General features: G+C 40.7%; 1 protein-coding gene across 1 annotated transcript; it reads right to left on the minus strand.

The window, feature by feature from the left end:
- Nucleotides 1-11: 11 nt before the first annotated feature.
- Nucleotides 12-17,396, minus strand: LOC114871570 (transcriptional coactivator yorkie). Its single transcript, XM_029177651.2, has 6 exons — nucleotides 16,029-17,396; nucleotides 5,846-6,069; nucleotides 5,081-5,268; nucleotides 4,805-4,991; nucleotides 4,629-4,714; nucleotides 12-4,521 (listed from the first exon to the last, which is right to left on the minus strand). Exons 1-6 carry the CDS (start codon nucleotides 16,670-16,672, stop codon nucleotides 4,426-4,428), a joined length of 1,425 nt encoding a protein of 474 aa, XP_029033484.1. The 5' UTR covers nucleotides 16,673-17,396; the 3' UTR covers nucleotides 12-4,425.
- Between the last annotated feature and the right edge of the window lie 92 nt (nucleotides 17,397-17,488).

Consider the following 17,488-nt stretch of genomic DNA (forward strand, 5'->3'; position numbering starts at 1 on the left):
GAATAACATCGTTTGTCAGTACGTAAGTAAACAATATATTTATCATTATCGTTATTACTAAGGCACTTGTTACCGATATAAAAAGTGTACGTCACAAATTATTGCCAATGAGCATATTTAAATACTGATATTAAACAACTAATTGCTTCTCGGTATTATATAATCTCAGATGTTACGATTTGTTTTTAGTTTTCTCAGGCCACCTAAAAAATCAAGCAGCTTCGTGGATTTTTCGTTCAATAATCTGTTACCGTTATAATCGATTGCTAATTAAACAGAAAACAATTCCCGTGAAATTTCATTCAATTTCACCGCAATATTTTTTTTCTTCTATCTTAAGGCACTTCGCAAAAAAAGATTCTGTTTCTTGTTTCTTTCCCCCTTTCTTCTTTCGATTCTACAACCCCTCGTTCCCCTCCCACCCTCCCCAAGTTACCCCTGAAAACGTAACAACTAAATTGAGTTTAGACTAAAAGCAAGATACGGTATGGTAATATTAATATTATCGTTAACTAGGCAATTAAAAATAATACATTAAAATGTATCTGACCTGACACGCCTGGAAGCTATCGCGTCTAAAGTAAACGCATCGACATTGACGAAATTATGGTACATCGTTTACGATAGGGTAACATTTTTAAACATATTTTTTTTTTTGCATTTTTCTCACAACACACAGAACAACAATTTTTTTCCTCGCAAAGCTGATAACAAAAAACATAGTGGACTTTAACACCTTAACCATTCGGAAGCTAGACTATGGTAGGTAAGGTGTTAATTGATGAAAATAAAACACGTTTGTGCCTCTCGACATGATTAAACATATAAAATTTCTTCGCTCGCAAAAACTGAACCATCGTCAACATATTAACAATCGAATTGGAAGGTTTCGTGAATCATCGGTATCATTATTACAGACGTAAAAAAAAGAAAACTACTTGAATTTAATTTCTACAAGTATACGTAACAATTACAATAGAATCTTTAGTATTTTCGAATAACTAGCAATTAAATAAAAAATAACATTCACTATTAATGTTGAATCGCAAGATAAAAAGCAGACACTTATGATTCATGAAACCGCAAAATACCCGCAGATTTGATAAAACAATTAATTAATCGTCTCAACTTCGCGACAGTCGTAAACGTTGATAAAACAAATTCTATTTTTTTTTTACTCTTTGTATCGACACACTTAACTGTAACAGCGATCGCATTCCAAGTCTCAGTCGAATAATACAGATAGTAACACAAAATATCGAATGGATATTACATGATCGTTTTATTATTCCCTTAAAAAAAAATTAAAAAAAAAAAAGAAAGAGGTCGAATACTCGCTCTCCTCGCTCGCACGGCTAGCGTTACAACAGAAAAATCGGTGAAAACCGTGCTCGCGAATGATAACATCGAAAAAAAAAAAACGATATTCTAATTAATAATTACGCATCTTCCTAAACTTTTCCTTAACGTAAGAAAAGTTGGAAGAGCTCTTTACACGATTCTCTATTTATACATCTACGTAACGAAATTACAAATCGATAAAACAATCGCTTTGAGTGTAGACGTAACTATTAAATATACAGAAAACATTAAAAAATGTTCATTAATTGCCACTGTGGATATGAGCGTATTTCATAAGGCACGTTATAATTAAAATGATTGAAAATTCAAGTTTTTCATTCGTTACATTGCATAATAAATATTTTGATTACTGGCAAAAAAATAAAACAGTTTCTTTTTTATGGAAAAAGGATACATTTGATAGAGCGATCGTTATCACTGGTACCGCTTATCGTCGCCTCATTTTCGCGCTAACGAAAGAAAAAAGAAAATAGTTACGTCAACCTCTGCTGCTTTTGTTTTCAAGCTGCCACATGTAACTAAATATACGCGTATTATCTCCTCTTTTTAATTAACAATTAACTACACGTGTTTGTTTCACGGGAAACAGACACTAGTAGAAGATCAACGGCCTCTTCTTTCTTTCTTTCTTTTTCTTTCTTTCTTTCTTTCTTTCCCGAAAAAAATGGGGGACGAGTTTAAAGGCGAAATGATCCTTAACACTAAAAGAGATATTTAAAGATAATCTATAAATATCATATACTCTCTCTCTCCTTTTTCTTTCTGTAATCTCCATAATTATAACTGTAATGTAGTATAAAACGTAAGAGAATTTTACAATCTAACAAGTGTTTTTTTTTCCTTTCTTCTTCTCAAAATACCAATATAACTGCAATTCGTAACAAGTATAGACTTTATATATAAAAAAAATATATATATATTCATATTTTGTGTTCCCCTCTTCGAAGTATTTCAGATAATTGTATGAAACAGGACGAAATCGGTAAGGTTTTTCCTGTTCTATATAATTACCGTGTTTAAAAAGGGTTTTTAAAAAAAAAAAAAAAGAAAAAATGTTTGCCTATTTTAACAATTACCACATGTTCACGTAAACATCTCGTATGGACGGTTATTGCTTTGAAAGGTGACGATTTGTTTAATTAGATCGTCGTTTCTTTTTTTTTTTTTTGTTTTTTAACTAATCGATTGCAATGAAAAGGCACTTCGTTCAAGCATTAATTCGCTTTGTAAAATTAGTCTGAGCATTATCGACACTCGATTGCAGTGTATGTATATAAATGTGTGTGTATATATACATGTATATACTTTGGACACGACGATTCGAAGAAAATCTGTTTCGAATCTGAATGATACACACAACACACGGTAAACATGATTTGCTCCGTATGCCAACTTTCAAGTTATAGGCAACAGTGTGTGTTTAAAAATGCTTCGATACTTTTAGACGTCGCTCATTTTGCTTCCGTAAACATCGCACAAAGATCACCGTTTATAATGTAATCAACGAATAAAATATCACCTCTCTTCCATTTTTTCTTTCCCCCTCCCCACCCCTTTATCCTTCTACACGGTAGCGTATCATTTTTCTTCTTCATATAATAATTGCACTTATTTTGCATTTCGTTACACGTTAAACGTTTCACGAATTTTCAATTGATACCTTGAAATCCCGTGAACACATCAGGTATGGTGGTTTCTAACGCTTTGACGGCCGACGTCATCATTCTTTTTTTTTTTTTTTTTTTTTGTAATATACTTTGCGAATAAAACTCTGAAATATAATTCTACGAATAATCTCTCCTGTTAGGTATAAAAAGATACGGCCGTCAAAGTGTTAAAAGAGAATTTCTTCTTCTAATCACACGCGAGATCCTATATGTGTACCGTTCAAAAAAAAAATCTAGTATGTCATGATACCAGATTTTCTCCTCATTGTATAAACCAACGTTGATTATAAATATAATTAAACAACAATTCAACTTGTCCTATCTTCTTACTATCGGGAAGATATAATAAATCGAGCTTACACACCGTCGCGCTCTCCTTTCTTTTTCTTCCTTCAATGATGATGAGCGTAAACGCACATTTAAATATTATTAGGCAAAATATTCAGTCCTCTCTCTCGCTCCCTCTCGTACAATGCTTTAGTAAATAGAAATACAAACTTATATATATACAAAATGTCGGGGATTCGGGGGAGGGGGACCACGAATGCACTCATACACGCATACAAAAAAAAAAAAAGAAAACATACAAACGCTCGAACGCTCTAATAATTAAGAGAGAAAGAGAAAGACCCGAATACAATGTTCATTTACATCGTGCAAGATATCCCAGAAATAAAAAAATCCTCGAAATTCTACACACGATCGAAGATCGTGTTCCTTTTGTTCCAAGATTCCAAGAGCTTTAATCATCGTGTTTCAACAGGTGGTAAAAAAAAAAGAAGAAGAAGTAAAAGATAGACAAGTGTTTTTCAATTGTCGGGAAGCCTCGATACTAATTAAACGGCCTGCTTAAAATTCTCAAACGCATCTTTTCAGGAAGACTCAAACAAGCTTGCCATGAACACTAGATTCCAGAGGCTTCGAATCTTTTAACATTTCCATCTTCTTTTTTTAGCCACCACTTTTCCTCGCACGATAAACATGGCAGCTAAGAAAGAAATCCTTATTTGGAACACGATCTTACGATTTAACGCGAACACTTTTTAGGACACCCTACAAAATATTCCTGTATACATGATTCGTATTATACGTTGAGCATAGCGCGTTGCAATTAAGGCTCTCCTTTCATTTCTACTTAAACTTTAAAATTTTCTCGTTTCACGTGCGTTTTTCCGGTTTTTTTTTTCCTTTTGTTCTGTTCCTGTTTCGTTTTTGTTTTCTTAATGGAATAGTCATTACTGGTAAAGATCCTCTAGAATCGTTCCATTCAGTTTAGACGTATTAAAATTGTGATATTGTTGTTTCGTTTCTTATTTTTTTGTTACTTTTTTGTTTTGTTATCGAGTCGATTTCATCAATTGCTTGCCTGTCATAGACAATTCCCTCTCTCCGCACACTACAGCCACGTCAGCACGTTTTCAGGTTTTGTCGTGTTAGGGTTTATCAGCGATTGCACGTCGTCCAAAATGTCGCTACTGAAATCCTCGCTCAACTGGTGACGAATTTACCGGAAAAAAACAAACAAAAAAGAAAGAAATTAAAATCAAAAAATCTTCCAAACGGAGATCGAGGACGGCTGTCCGTGTTTCTGATAGGTACCTGTAACGATGGGACAAGATCGTCGGTGGAATCAATATTGTCGCTCAAAGTAGAAAGATCTGGAGTTTCCATAGGTGCACCTCCGTCTATGAAAAACAAAACCCGATTTACATATATTTCATACGATGATTCATCACAGAATAATAGCCGGCTTTGGAAATGTTTTCACGCCTTACCGCTTGTACCATCCATATTGTCGTCGATATTTGCAAGGAAATCTTCCGGAGTGTGAGGAAGGGAGTAAGCAGAACCAAGACCGAGACCACTGTCTGCGCTCTCTTGACGCACGTGTTGTTCATTGATTCCTGATAAGAATGGATCCATCGCTGCATCGGTGGTGCTCTGTCGAAGCATCAGTTCTTGCTGCAAAACGAAACATTTCGACGTAAGGAAAAAAAGAAAATGTAGAAAACCATTGAATAAATACTCCTACTACTATTATGATCACCAACCTGACGCATGATTTCCTGTTGCCGTTGTTTAAGACGTTCGCGTTCCATCTGTAACGACTGAAGACGAAGTTTCTGTTGACACGCTTGCAACGTTTGATTACTTTGAATACCACCACCTGTGGGTTGCTGTTGCAGCCAATTCTGAGGTAACATAGCACCAGAAGTCGGGGCCCTTTGCAAATGCGTAGCTGAAAAAAAACATCGACAGACTGAATTAGCCACTGATGATAGGTAAAACTTTGGATTCTACGAATAACTCTAATTCACGTACGAAAATAAAATCGCGGGGTACGGGCGACCTTTAAAGATCATCCTACACACTACTTGCAAGGAGTTTCGTCGATGTTTGAATGAACTTACACACTGACTCATGAATGTGTTCGAACTTGAAGTTTGAACGTGTACAAATTACATAACATAGCGATAGGCTCGTGCAAAACGGTACGGGCAATATTTTACAGGAAATAATATATCTTTGCATAAAATCGACAAGCTCGTTAATACACCTTCGTTTACTTTTAAATGTAATTGAAATGTAAAAAAAAAAAATAACATTTTAAAATCTTGCTTCGCGGGGATTTGAACTCGCGCTCGAAAGGATCCTCGAACAATGATCGGACACCTTATCAACCAGGCTACTCGAATGCTTTCGACGATGCTCCTTATGATACAATAAATCATTTTAAATCGATTAATATAAAATAAACCGTCGCTGAATCGAATCTTCCTTGATCACATTCATCTAAGGATCTCCAATGAACTTACGGATTCTAGGATCGAACCAGGAGGTGGTACGTGTCTGATGATTAATGAAGTAGATCTCTCCTTCGGGAGTACGCGCCTGTTCCCAGCCATCGGGCAACGGGCCTAAGGAATTTGTAGCAGCGCTCGTTGATTTCCCGTTGTCGACGGCTGCGGCCACGGCCGCCACGTTCGCCGCTGCCGCTGTTTTTCGTGGATCCTCCCATGTCGTGGTTCGCGTCAGGTGGCTGGAAAATAAAATTATAACACGGTTCAGACGGTCGTGCTATTTTGTACCGTATACCAGCGTGGCACCGTGCAGAAACTGAATACGCCACGGCACGTACAGTTATCCACATATAGTAGGCGAATTCTAAAAATAGTTCCATTCAAAAGACGACGCGAAGGAGTAACAGCCAGGCGCCTGCCTCTAGCCAGCGTAGTTAGGCCTACGGCGTACAACGTTTTTCGAATAAAAATCGATCTGTATTCGGGAAATTTTTTTTCAATCGAATCGCAAATACGTTTGATCGTATCGTAAAGAACGCCGTTCGCTCACAAGGGGAGCGCACGACCTTTGGATCGTTGATTTCGTTCAAACTCTGCAAGATGAAGATACTCGACTGTCGATGGTTAAACGCAGGACGCAAAAGGTGCGTCGTTGGTTTGAAATTTAATAAATTCAAGATCTACCAAAGATCTGGATGAAAGGGGTTAAAGGGTTAAATCCTAAATGGTACGGTTAGAAGTTAAACACGGAGAGAGGAGGATGAAACTGTTTCATCCGAAACGGCTTTAGTTGCACGAAAACACTACGTTTCTCGGTCGACAAAAATAGCGGCTAATGGCTGTGATTGCCGATCCCGTCTTCTTCCCTTCTACCTAACGTATTTACCTTACTCGCGTGTCATTTTTCAACCGAGAGGAAGTGGAAAACATTACACCGGAGGAGCTACGAGTTCTTATTTACCTTCGTGAAACGAATACCTTTGCGAACCGTCTACCTTGCCTGACTCCAGAGAAATTTTAGACAACGACCAACATACGCTTAAAATACGACACCCTCTATAATCTTCGACACCGAAATTTTCCGACTCGATGCTACTGAACGCATCGAAATAATTTACCATAAGGATCCCGTGGACCGACAGACGCGATTTCGTGGCATAAAGGTATCGAAAAATGACCCTTAACGCGTATCAATTTCAATCTGAAAATGTGAACAAAATCGGTACATAAAGGTTTCATCGTGTATCAAATTTTTTTTATAGAAAATTGATAATTCATAATGCACTTGTTGAATAAGCGCATTCATTGAAATGTTCTTCTTATACGAACGCTGAGTGTAAATGATCTCTTTTGAAATGGAGCCAAATGTAATTCTTTAATTCTGAAGACGATCTTGAATGGAAAATGCAAAAAGCTTACATGTTTTGACAGAAGTGTCAGTCGCCTGATTTTCATATTTTAGATATCGACAATGGTTTAATGTTTTCATCGTTGTTCACGGTTCTTTACGATCTCGCGACGGAAAGTTTTTGAATGAAGTAACGAAAGCTTTGTTTCACCGAATTAATAGAGCGATCTAATATTCTGCCAAAACCGTCGCTCATTTATATTTCCATCCATCGATGAGTCAATACGTTTCGCTTAAGTCATCGACGAGGACACAAACAAGTTCTGTAAATCGACGTATCGTACGTATTCCCAGTATTTCCGAGCGAGAAACAAATCTTCTTACACGGTTAATAATACCCGGCCGGAACGGAACGCGTTTGACGTAGTTTTAACATTAAGAGCATTATCCAATCGTGATGTATATCTGATCGAGACGCGTTAAGCTCTAACACCGCGATGTCGAAGGAAAAATAACCAGGCCGATATTGCTTTTGTCGATCGTCGGAACAATATCGATCATTCCTCTAATAAAATTAACCCCTTCGCTCTGAAGAACGGATGCTCAGGTGCGACGAGCTATGGCTCCAATAACTTGTAGAACAAGGAATGAAATTTAATTAGGCAAAATGAAACGGTGACAAATGGATAATTCTTCGGAAGGGTTGAAAAATCCACACCTTTCGAAGAACGATCAAATCTACGGTGATAAAATAAAAACGGAAAGAGTACAGTGATTAATTGAAAATCAATGTTGAAGATGAACAATCGATGGAGAGAGAGTAGAAGAGAAGAAGGATGGTGTGTTGGAAAAGCTAGCATGTCGTGGGTCTTCTCCGGGAGCGGTTGAATGCGTTCCAAGAGAGTCACCGTGGGGAGGGCAGCGCAAGAGAAAGGCAAAGGGGTAAAGAAGAGAAAGAAAGTAAGAAAAGAGGGAGAAGGTAGGCAAGTAAGCAAGTAAGTAAGCAGGCAAAGCAAGTAAGCAGGCGAGGAGGCAGGCGAACAGGCAACAGGCAGCTCGAGAGCATCGGAGAATTACAAGAGGGTTTCTGTGTGGCGCACAGCATACGGACTACGATGTATTTTTACTCCGGACATCACGGCGCCGGACAACTCGTAAATAGACACTCTCGCACCGACGCTCTCTTTCGCCTGCTTGCTCTTCTCTCCCGACGTCGTCGTCGTCGTCGTCGTCGTCGTCGTCGTCGTCTTCGTCGTCGTCGTCTTCGTCGTCGTCGTCTTCGTCGTCGTCGTCTTCGTCGTCGTTGTTGTGCAGTTTCAGTAGCCCTCCCTCTGGTTGTTACTTTCTCCCTCTTGAAAAAACTACCTTCGACGAGAGTTCGAGAGCACAAACTGTCGTCGCTTTTATCAGAGATAAGAGCCAACTAACGCGAGTCTTTTAATGAATTTATGGAAATTGATAAAATTGCGATCCATCTTCGACTAAGAAGATTCTTTGTTTCTTTTCCTACGTTTACAGAGATTCTACTTAAAAATCAGCGACTGATTAGTCGAACGATACCGCCTGCCACGTGCCACGTGGACTAATCGCAGCTTGGAGTAAACAAAAATACTTGTAGATTGATTTTCTTTATAACTTCGCTCGGAGTTGAGTTACACCCTGACCCAGTTCCTAGAGTAACCCGCGTTGATAATTACGTTTCAGGCATTCACCTATGCACCGACGGGTTAAGAAACTTTCAACAGCCTTGAAAACTCGAAATAAAATGACCTTGATGAAGAAAATCATAAATCAATATCCGTCCTGGTACATATTCGATTTTTCCACGTGGAGACGAATGTAGAGGAATATATCACGGTGCGATTAAGTTGTCATAGACGTTATTTATGGAACCGGTCGGAACCATTAACGGTATACGAAATTTCGGCTTAAATACGAGTTGGCGCCACTTAGCTAATCCGTAGCCGGAAAACCACTTCTTTCTTTATCTGTACGAAATCTACGAGTTACTTTCCTGAAGGTTACCGAAAATAGAGGGATTTTCGAAGAATGTATTTACAAGGTTCGCTTTTCAACTTTATCTCTCTATTTAAAATCGCCTTTAATCCTTCCGCTTTGAACGAGGAAAGAAAAAAATTAAGTTTCAGCGGGTTTGAAGCGGTGATCGCTGATTGTTAAGTCGAACGAAGCGACAAGCAAAGAGCGAACCGAGGACACATCGCGCTGCCTTGAACTTTCGATACATTCGAGGTATTCCTGGGGATTTGTCCTCCTATCTGGTATTCGCGTTTACTGCCTAACACTTCTCTAGCAGTAGTGTCTACAGGTGTGTCGGGGTCTTTAGCCTCCGACTAACCGAGTAAAAACGTCGCGTCGATCCCCGCGGACGTATTAGAATATTCAGGGTGTTCGAAAAATTTCAACTTTTCCTTCTTTCCCTTCCTACATCAACAATTATGAAGGATTTACTTGAAACAAATGAAATTGTTGCCTTTCGAACATCGAGTACGACCTACTCTGCTGTCCGCAGGTAAACGACGATTACTATAATGCACACACATCGAAGGTGCTCGCGCGGTACCACAGTAATACAAATAGATCGAACGTGACGTACGCGTAAAATAAAGTCTGGCCGTATATCGTTTATCTCGCGTTTTTACTTCTCTCCTCGCGTCACACGGATATTATTTATCGCTTTACCTTTCGCTTATCGAAAGAAACGTCTTTCGAGAGACGATACACGAATGGAAAAACCTCTCGCGCACGGTCGTTGTCTTCCACCGTATATTATCGCAATTCGCTACACTGCGAAAACTATGCGTAACCAACACACGCGCGTGCATACCTGCATTACCATTTCTTTTTCATTTTATTCGCATTGCTTCATGTTCGATCGGATGAAAAGAGGAGTACGAGATATTTTTGATGCACCTGCAATAACGCAACGAGAGATTACCGAATCGGTACCATCTAAGCTTCGGGAGGAAAAGAAGCAAATGAAAATCATTCGTCCACGTTGCTCTAACTGACCCTGAACGTAACAGGATGCCGATGTCGCATGAACGCAACTTTCACTGCATTCGAAAATGCACGCTAAACGTCCTCGAAACGAATTTACAGGTAAAACGATCATGATCTACGTTCGATCCTTCTCGTCGATCGCTTTTCCTCGACAATTACCAACTATGGCGAGAAGAGCGCCACAGAGATAACGAACGAGCACCGATCAATTGTCGTTAGAAATCCTCGAATAGATAATTAGGTGAATTGATTAAACTTTCCCTTGGATTTCGGGTGAACCTAGGGAGATCCTAGGAAGAGGTATTCTTAATATCGGTATTAAAGTAAGCCAAGCATTTATGCAACTATCCTCATACTGTTCCGATTAATTCAGACTTATTCTCAGCCGGTTATTCGTAATCGCTTTGGTATCGTTCGATTTTAGGCATTTCCAGGAATCTCGAATAACTCGAGACGCGATGCCTAGCGGTTCGACCGCCAAAAAGCTGGATCACGAGCCAGAAATTCGAAGAACACGGATGAAGAAGTGTGACCGGTTGCTCGATAATGCGGATTCGTAGGAGAGGCCGAGAGAGTCGGACGAATTCCACGGATAAAATGTGTGACTCTTGCTCGTGACTAATGTTTCGTCAAATGATACAGTTGACGGAAAACCTTGGATGCCTTCTCGTTGTGTCTCGTGTGTTCACCTGGCGGCGAAACGTGTTTCTCGAGCTGCCAAGACGTTTCGCGAGCACACATCTATAGGGTGTTTGAAAGAAAAGAATTCAGATGCACCGGGATAGATGTGTTACACGAATCGCTCGACTTTTAAGCGATAGTGTATGTTCATCAAGGATTATGTACTCTCTTTATAGCGAGTACTATTTATACCATGACCCTCCCGCACATTTTCAAGAAATCTAAAATATCAGAAATATAATTGCACAGATTTCATGACAAATATTACCCTAAATTATAAAATAATATACATTTAAAAAGAAAAAAAAAAAGGAAATTTCTCCATGGGGATTTGAACTCGCGCTCGAAAGGCAAGTGCCTAGTTAATTTCTCCACGATCTACTTAGAACTAATTACTTCCACATAGGAGACTACAGTGGCCAACAGTCTATAAAACACTGACTGAACCACTGTTCACATCAAAGTGAATGAAACACTAATAGAAAAAAAAGAAAAAAGAAGAAGATTCCTCCGCTGTTTCGCCAAAGTCATTTCGTTTCGTTTCGTCGGAATACAGTTGCTTTCCTCGCTGGTATGTAATACGCGAAGCTAGGTAACGGGACTAACGTATAACATTATACACGGTGAGGTGAGGTGTTGCGTTGGCCGCTTAAACACAGGTAAACGAAAAATCGAAGAAAAAAATAAAAAAAGTATATCCCGATACAGATAAACGAAGCTGGCAGAAATTTTGCGACGTGAACGATGCTAGCAGAGAAACCGGCGGAAGGAGAACGTGTTTCGTCTCCTTAACGAGGAGCAAACGCTTTAAACGGTTTACGTATATCTCCTTCTCCCCGGTATCTTTATTTTCTAATTGAAATCTACACGGTGTTCAGCTGTATTCGGGCTGCGAATTAGAACTTACGGATTTCAGAATAAAATTCATTCGTTTCAGAAGAAAATCATTGGGTAGTGGAGGATACGATAAGAGGATAGAATAAATAAATTGCTTTTTTTTTAAAATATATTATTTTATTAATTAAAATACTGTTTATGCTAAGTTCCTACGTTTTCCAATTCTTTACAATACAAGCGATTGGTTTAATCCCTTTCAATTTTAATTACTTCTACATTATCTATATCGAATTAGCATAGTTACTTATATTTGCACGTTTTAAGCAACGAAGCCACCCAGGAGGCCTCGAAATGATAGGTAACTTTAAGAACGATCTTCTTAAAAAGTATAAAAGTTGCGAAATATATTCTTATAGTTATTCGTAAAACGAAGCTTCCTCTACAATTTCGAGTAACAAGATGTAAAAGTAAAGTGAGAGAGAGAAAATAGCGGCGCAGGTGCTAGAATGGCAGAGTCCTGCACCCGATGCAGACTTTTGCGGTGCAAGCCATAAAAACTGCGATTGTCATCTAAAACAAAAAATTATTTAATTTTTAATATCTACATTAAATTTGCTAGGGGGCGTAGTACCTGAGGATTGTTCAGAAATATTAATGAACATGTGAAGAATAAACTATAATGTCCGGCCCTAAAATTCAGGATAAACATACCTATATGAATCAATAAAAAAAGCTACGTAGGTTATCGTAAAATCCTCAGGTATTTTCCTAGCAAATTTAACGTAGATGTTAAAAATATAAACATTTTTTTGTTTGAAATGACAATTTTAGTTCATTCAGAGGCATCGATGATTATTGAAATATTGTAAGCATCTTAGAAATTGTGGCAATTTCTGTGCAAGAAGGTTTCTATATCAGAGGTGCGAAATGCCGGATCAAATGGATTTAACACCCTATATAAATGTGAACTCGACACGAGGAGACGACGACGTTTCCTAGAAACAGTGGTATCTCTTTTTTTTTTTTTGTTCTTCAAACAGTCACTTTGTTCGCGGCTCGAATCACGTTTCAATTACGCAAATTAGATTCTAATAAGTCCCGCTTCTGGATAAGATCCAAAAGCTCGCGGTGACGGCCACAGAGAGGTAATTGGACGAACGAGCAAGAAGAAGAGGAATAAGAGAGAGAGAGAGGAAAGACCGGGTGCCGTCAGGCCAGTCATTACTGCCATAATACAACACAACCGTGGCCTCTCGCTTCGTTGCACTTCTTTTGCATCGAAACATTTACACATCGACCAACTATCCCCGCCTCCTGTTACGTGTCTTTATCGAGGATCGTCATGCTTTTTCCTTCTTTCCAAACGATCATTCAACGTTCCTGATATCGACACCGCAATCGGCTCGATTCATTCTCAAAGGCAACTAATATTTTTCCTCCAATGGAAAGTTATGGATTTCAACTTTTAATAATCGTTTAAGTTCAAGCGTTAATGTTCCCTTGTTTATTTTCATACCGATTACATAATTCATTTTGCGTCGTACAATGAGAGAAATTCTCTAATAGAAATCCTATCAATAGCGAATTCTTTTTTACATACAAAATTGAAACGTTATTCTGAAAGTCTATCAATAGACATTTTGTATATTTTGATAAAAAATCCACGACTGCAAGGTGTACACCTAACTTTAGACTCTGACTACGCTAACTATATATAGTTTTACACACCTTTACTCTCTTAAATTACTAATAATGCGATTAAAGATTTTCGATGTTTCATTGTAAAGATAAAAAGAAACGATTCGATTCGTCCCGACTGATTAGCCTTTTAGCTAAAGTATTAAAATAAGTGTAAATCGACGAAAGAACCCTGAAAACTCGATTAACGAGCGTTGATACGCGTACGCGAGGCGTGTGTAATTATTAGCCGAGCAACTCCTTTCTTTCGTTTACCTTTTCATTCCGCTTCCTGCATTGCAAATAGACGCGTTACGAACAGCTGTTGGAAGCTTCCGATATAGAAAAATAAAAAAATATACCGCGTTTCACGAGTCAAACACGGATCTACGTAACAGAGCTCGGAAATTTCGTAGAATCTATACCGAACGTTGATTCATAATCCTCTTTCTAAATTTGTAACTGGCCTACGCTTTTTCCATCCAGTGTATTTAACCCTTTCTGACGTACATATACGTCATTCAAAGCGTACGTTTACGCGAGAATTTATTAATTCAATATCCAACCAACTATTCGTCAAATTCGTCGACTTGGCAAAAGGATTAAACCAATTTCCTGTACTCGTGCTTTATCTTAAGATTTTAAATCTCAACAACAAGGTCGAAACACGTATCATCCAATCGTGTTTTCTCGTTCAATCGTTCCCATTCCCGGGTAATTAAATAACAATTAACAAACATGATTACGTTTCGCCGCGTTATCTTCAAACTGCTCGATCCCAGAACGATACCTATCGATCCTAGACTTTCACGATCGTTATCTGCTCGATAATCGAATTGGCCCAGTTGAAATCGCGGGACATCGATGCCTATGCGAACGAAGAAAACGGAAATGTAACCGACGAAACGCGACGCGCGGCAACAAACGATTGCTCGATTTCTCGGCAAGAAATTGAGCTTCAGCGAAACGAATCGCGAGTCGGGCTGGTTAATCTAACCTCCGTGAGCTCGCCGGAAGAGATAAGCTCTAACAATAATATATAACAACGATATTAAATTCGAACGAAGAAAAAGAAGGAGGAAAAATTTTGCATGAAAGAGGACCGTCAAGTCGGTTCTCACGAACGGTGAAACGTAGTTCCTGGTATTCCTCAAAAACCGACCCTCCTCCATCGTATTCGTTCTCACGAATTTTTAGCGGCAGGTAAGGGATATATATCTGGCCGGTGAAAACAGAAATGGACGCTTAAGCTCAGGTAAAAGCCTCTGTGAAAAGAAGAGAGCGGACAGGAACGGCTCTTCTCGAGTTTTTTCTTTTTTTTTTCTCCCTCTCACTGCTCCTCTCTGTGAACGTGTGTTCTCCACGTTCGCAAATAAGAAACGAGAAAAGGAGAAGAACAATAGCCTTCTCCTCGGTCAGCTTTTAGAGTGAACGATGAATATTCAGAAAAAGCGACCGACTGAATGGAACCGACAGACTTTCTTTCTTTTTCTCGGGCACAATATACCTGTTATCGAGAGCAGCGTATCGATTATCGCCGGTATATCTCGACGTGACATCAGCCACTACACGCTCGAAATTGTAATCAGACATCTCGAACGCGTGCAAGGGGAAAAACAACGGGTGAAAAATTTTTAGCATTGTATCAGAAGGGTTAAAGCTCGTCCTGATACGGAACGATCACCCGAAGCAAAGAAACGTGGTGGTCGGGTCAAAGACAGGTGGGTGGAAGGAAGGAAGGAAGGAAGGAAGGAAGGAAGAAAGGTAGGAGGTGAACGAGGCGACAAAGCAGACAAGGGAGCGTTTCCCACGACAGGTGACACGTGGGAATCCTAGTCACGGCGCAGGTGGATCAGGTTAAACGTGCCAGGATGGAGGAGGGGAAGGAGAGGAAGGATGGAGAAGGGGCTGGATGTATCGGGTAGGCGGTTTGTAGATTGACGAGGAGAGACAGCAAAGGAGAAAGAGATGGCGGGGACGATGGATGCACTGAACGAAGTGGGGTAAAGAAGACATGGCCGAGAAACGGAGGAACGGAGAAACAACGATGAGTAAGTCCGAGGTGGCGATAAAGACAGTAACGGCCTTGAGGTATGTGGGACCCGAACACAGAGAGAAAATATGTTCAACAACGTCATAGAGCACGGATGAATTCTCCGATAAGCGATTCGTTTTTTGAATCGTTAATGTAGAATCGATTCGATGCGACCACGATAGAGATATAACGGTGAATAAGAAGACAACGAGAGAGCACCTGTTTTCGTAACGATTTCGAAAATGTCACGTCCACGTCTGCTTCGTATTCCCTCCGTATCTTTGTCGAGATAATGCCTTAAGAGGATCGGCGAACGCGAAACTACGTTTAACGAGGAAACCTTAAGAACGTTCGAAAAGGATTCCGTTGATCCTAACGAGTCGAGCACGATCCCATTGACGGGGTAAGGATTCGAACTTGGAAGAAATGGCAGACAGTCGGTCGGCTTGGCTTAATCGTGATAAAGCGTTAGTGTTATAAGAGGAATGGGAAGAGAATAGACGGGAAGAGAAGAGAAGAGAAGAGAAGAGAAGAGGAGAGAAGAGGAGAGAAGAGATGTAAAGAAAACACAGTGACAGAGAAACGTAACGAGAACTCACTTGAGGAAGTAGATTTGTCCCTCGGGGGTGCGCGCCTGTTCCCATCCATGTGGCAGGGGACCCAGGTCGTCGACCGTACTGATGACGTCGTAGCTGCGTTGCTTCTGGTGATGGTGGTGACGCGCGTGCGGCTGGGGCGCGTGCTGAGGCGCCTGCTGAGCCGAGGCGTAGGTTTGCTGAAGAGAGGCCGGGCTGCTGTGGGCGCGAGGATGAGCAACGGTTAGGCCAGCCGCGGCCGCGGCCGCGACTGCTGCCGCAGCCGCACCTGCAGCGTTCGAACCGCTACCACCGCTGTTTCCACTTCCACCGGTAGATGCACCTGCTGCCCCGGTAGATGGTGTGGCACCGGTCGCGTTTCCACCGGGTGCACCACCACCGACCGCCACTGCGGCCGCTGTACCGAACGCCGAATCCGCCGAATTCTCCCGGGAATGCGAAATCGAGGGACTCTTGCTACCCGTCGACGGTGGATTGAAGAAGGAATCTGGTAGATTGCGCATGCGCAGTGGTACTTGCAGCGGACGCTTCGAGTCTGGCTTCAGGACGCTGTCGAAAAGCGCCTGTAGATCCGATTCAGAGTTTTGATCGATCCTTACCACGAGATTACTCTTCGACAACTGGTCCACGTCCTGGTTCAGCGCCATTTTGGATCACGCACTCTAATGCGCTTCTCGTGTCTTTCTCTCTCGCCCTGTCGTCTCGTCTCGTCTCTCCTCGTGTCCTGTACACTGGCTACCTTTCGTTCTTCTTTATTTCCGTCTCTCTTTCTCTCCCACCTTTTCTTTCCTCTCTTCTCCTATCTATCTCTTCTCGTACTTGTCTTTCTCTTTCGCCACCGTACCAAATCTCTTCTCTACCTCTACCTATCTCTTTCTTTCTCCCTTTTACGAGACGTTTGCAGTTGTCTTTTACGGTACACCTATGAGCATTCGTATACGACACACCACCAGTCTCTTCTCTATACGACTCGTACACACCGTCGTCTCGCTCTCCTCCGTCACTCCTCGGTTCCTCGACAACGCAATAGTTTCTTCTCTTTTCCACCTGTGCGTTTCGCGCGAGACAACAAAACAAGCAGGACAATGCCGTCGCCGCCGCCGCCGCCACCGCCGTCGCTGCCGCCGTCGTTGCAACTACCACAAGGTCCCCTCGTACCGGTATCCTCGACAATACCCTCGAATTCCTCGACGAGCAACGTCTCCTCTCCACCTTTTACCACCGATATCGCGCACCAGGAGAAATCGACTCGTTTTGCTAGCCGGCCGTCTAGCAAACGAGTGCTAGCGTTCACCGTGCGTGGACACGCGATTACGTACAGGGCCTAGAAACTCCCGTCTGTTCAACTGCTACTCGAGTTGCATCGCCATCTGCTGACCGTACTTTCTACTAAATCAGATTGGCGGCATCTATAAAAAACATACCAATATATTTAACATTTAAAAAATCAATATTGTTAAATA

Source organism: Osmia bicornis, chromosome 6 (genome assembly GCF_907164935.1).
Source record: "Osmia bicornis bicornis chromosome 6, iOsmBic2.1, whole genome shotgun sequence".
NCBI classification, from domain to species: domain Eukaryota; kingdom Metazoa; phylum Arthropoda; class Insecta; order Hymenoptera; family Megachilidae; genus Osmia; species Osmia bicornis.

Excerpts from the sequence above, each read along its gene's own strand:
- LOC114871570 (XM_029177651.2), bottom strand. The coding sequence starts at position 16,672 with ATGGCGCTGAACCAGGACGTGGACCAGTTGTCGAAGAGTAATCTCGTG. Across the intron at positions 4,992-5,080 it reads AACAGGAAATCATGCGTCAG|CAAGAACTGATGCTTCGACA; the intron begins GTTGGTGATCAT and ends TTCGTTTTGCAG. Across the intron at positions 4,715-4,804 it reads CAATATGGATGGTACAAGCG|ACGGAGGTGCACCTATGGAA; the intron begins GTAAGGCGTGAA and ends TGTTTTTCATAG.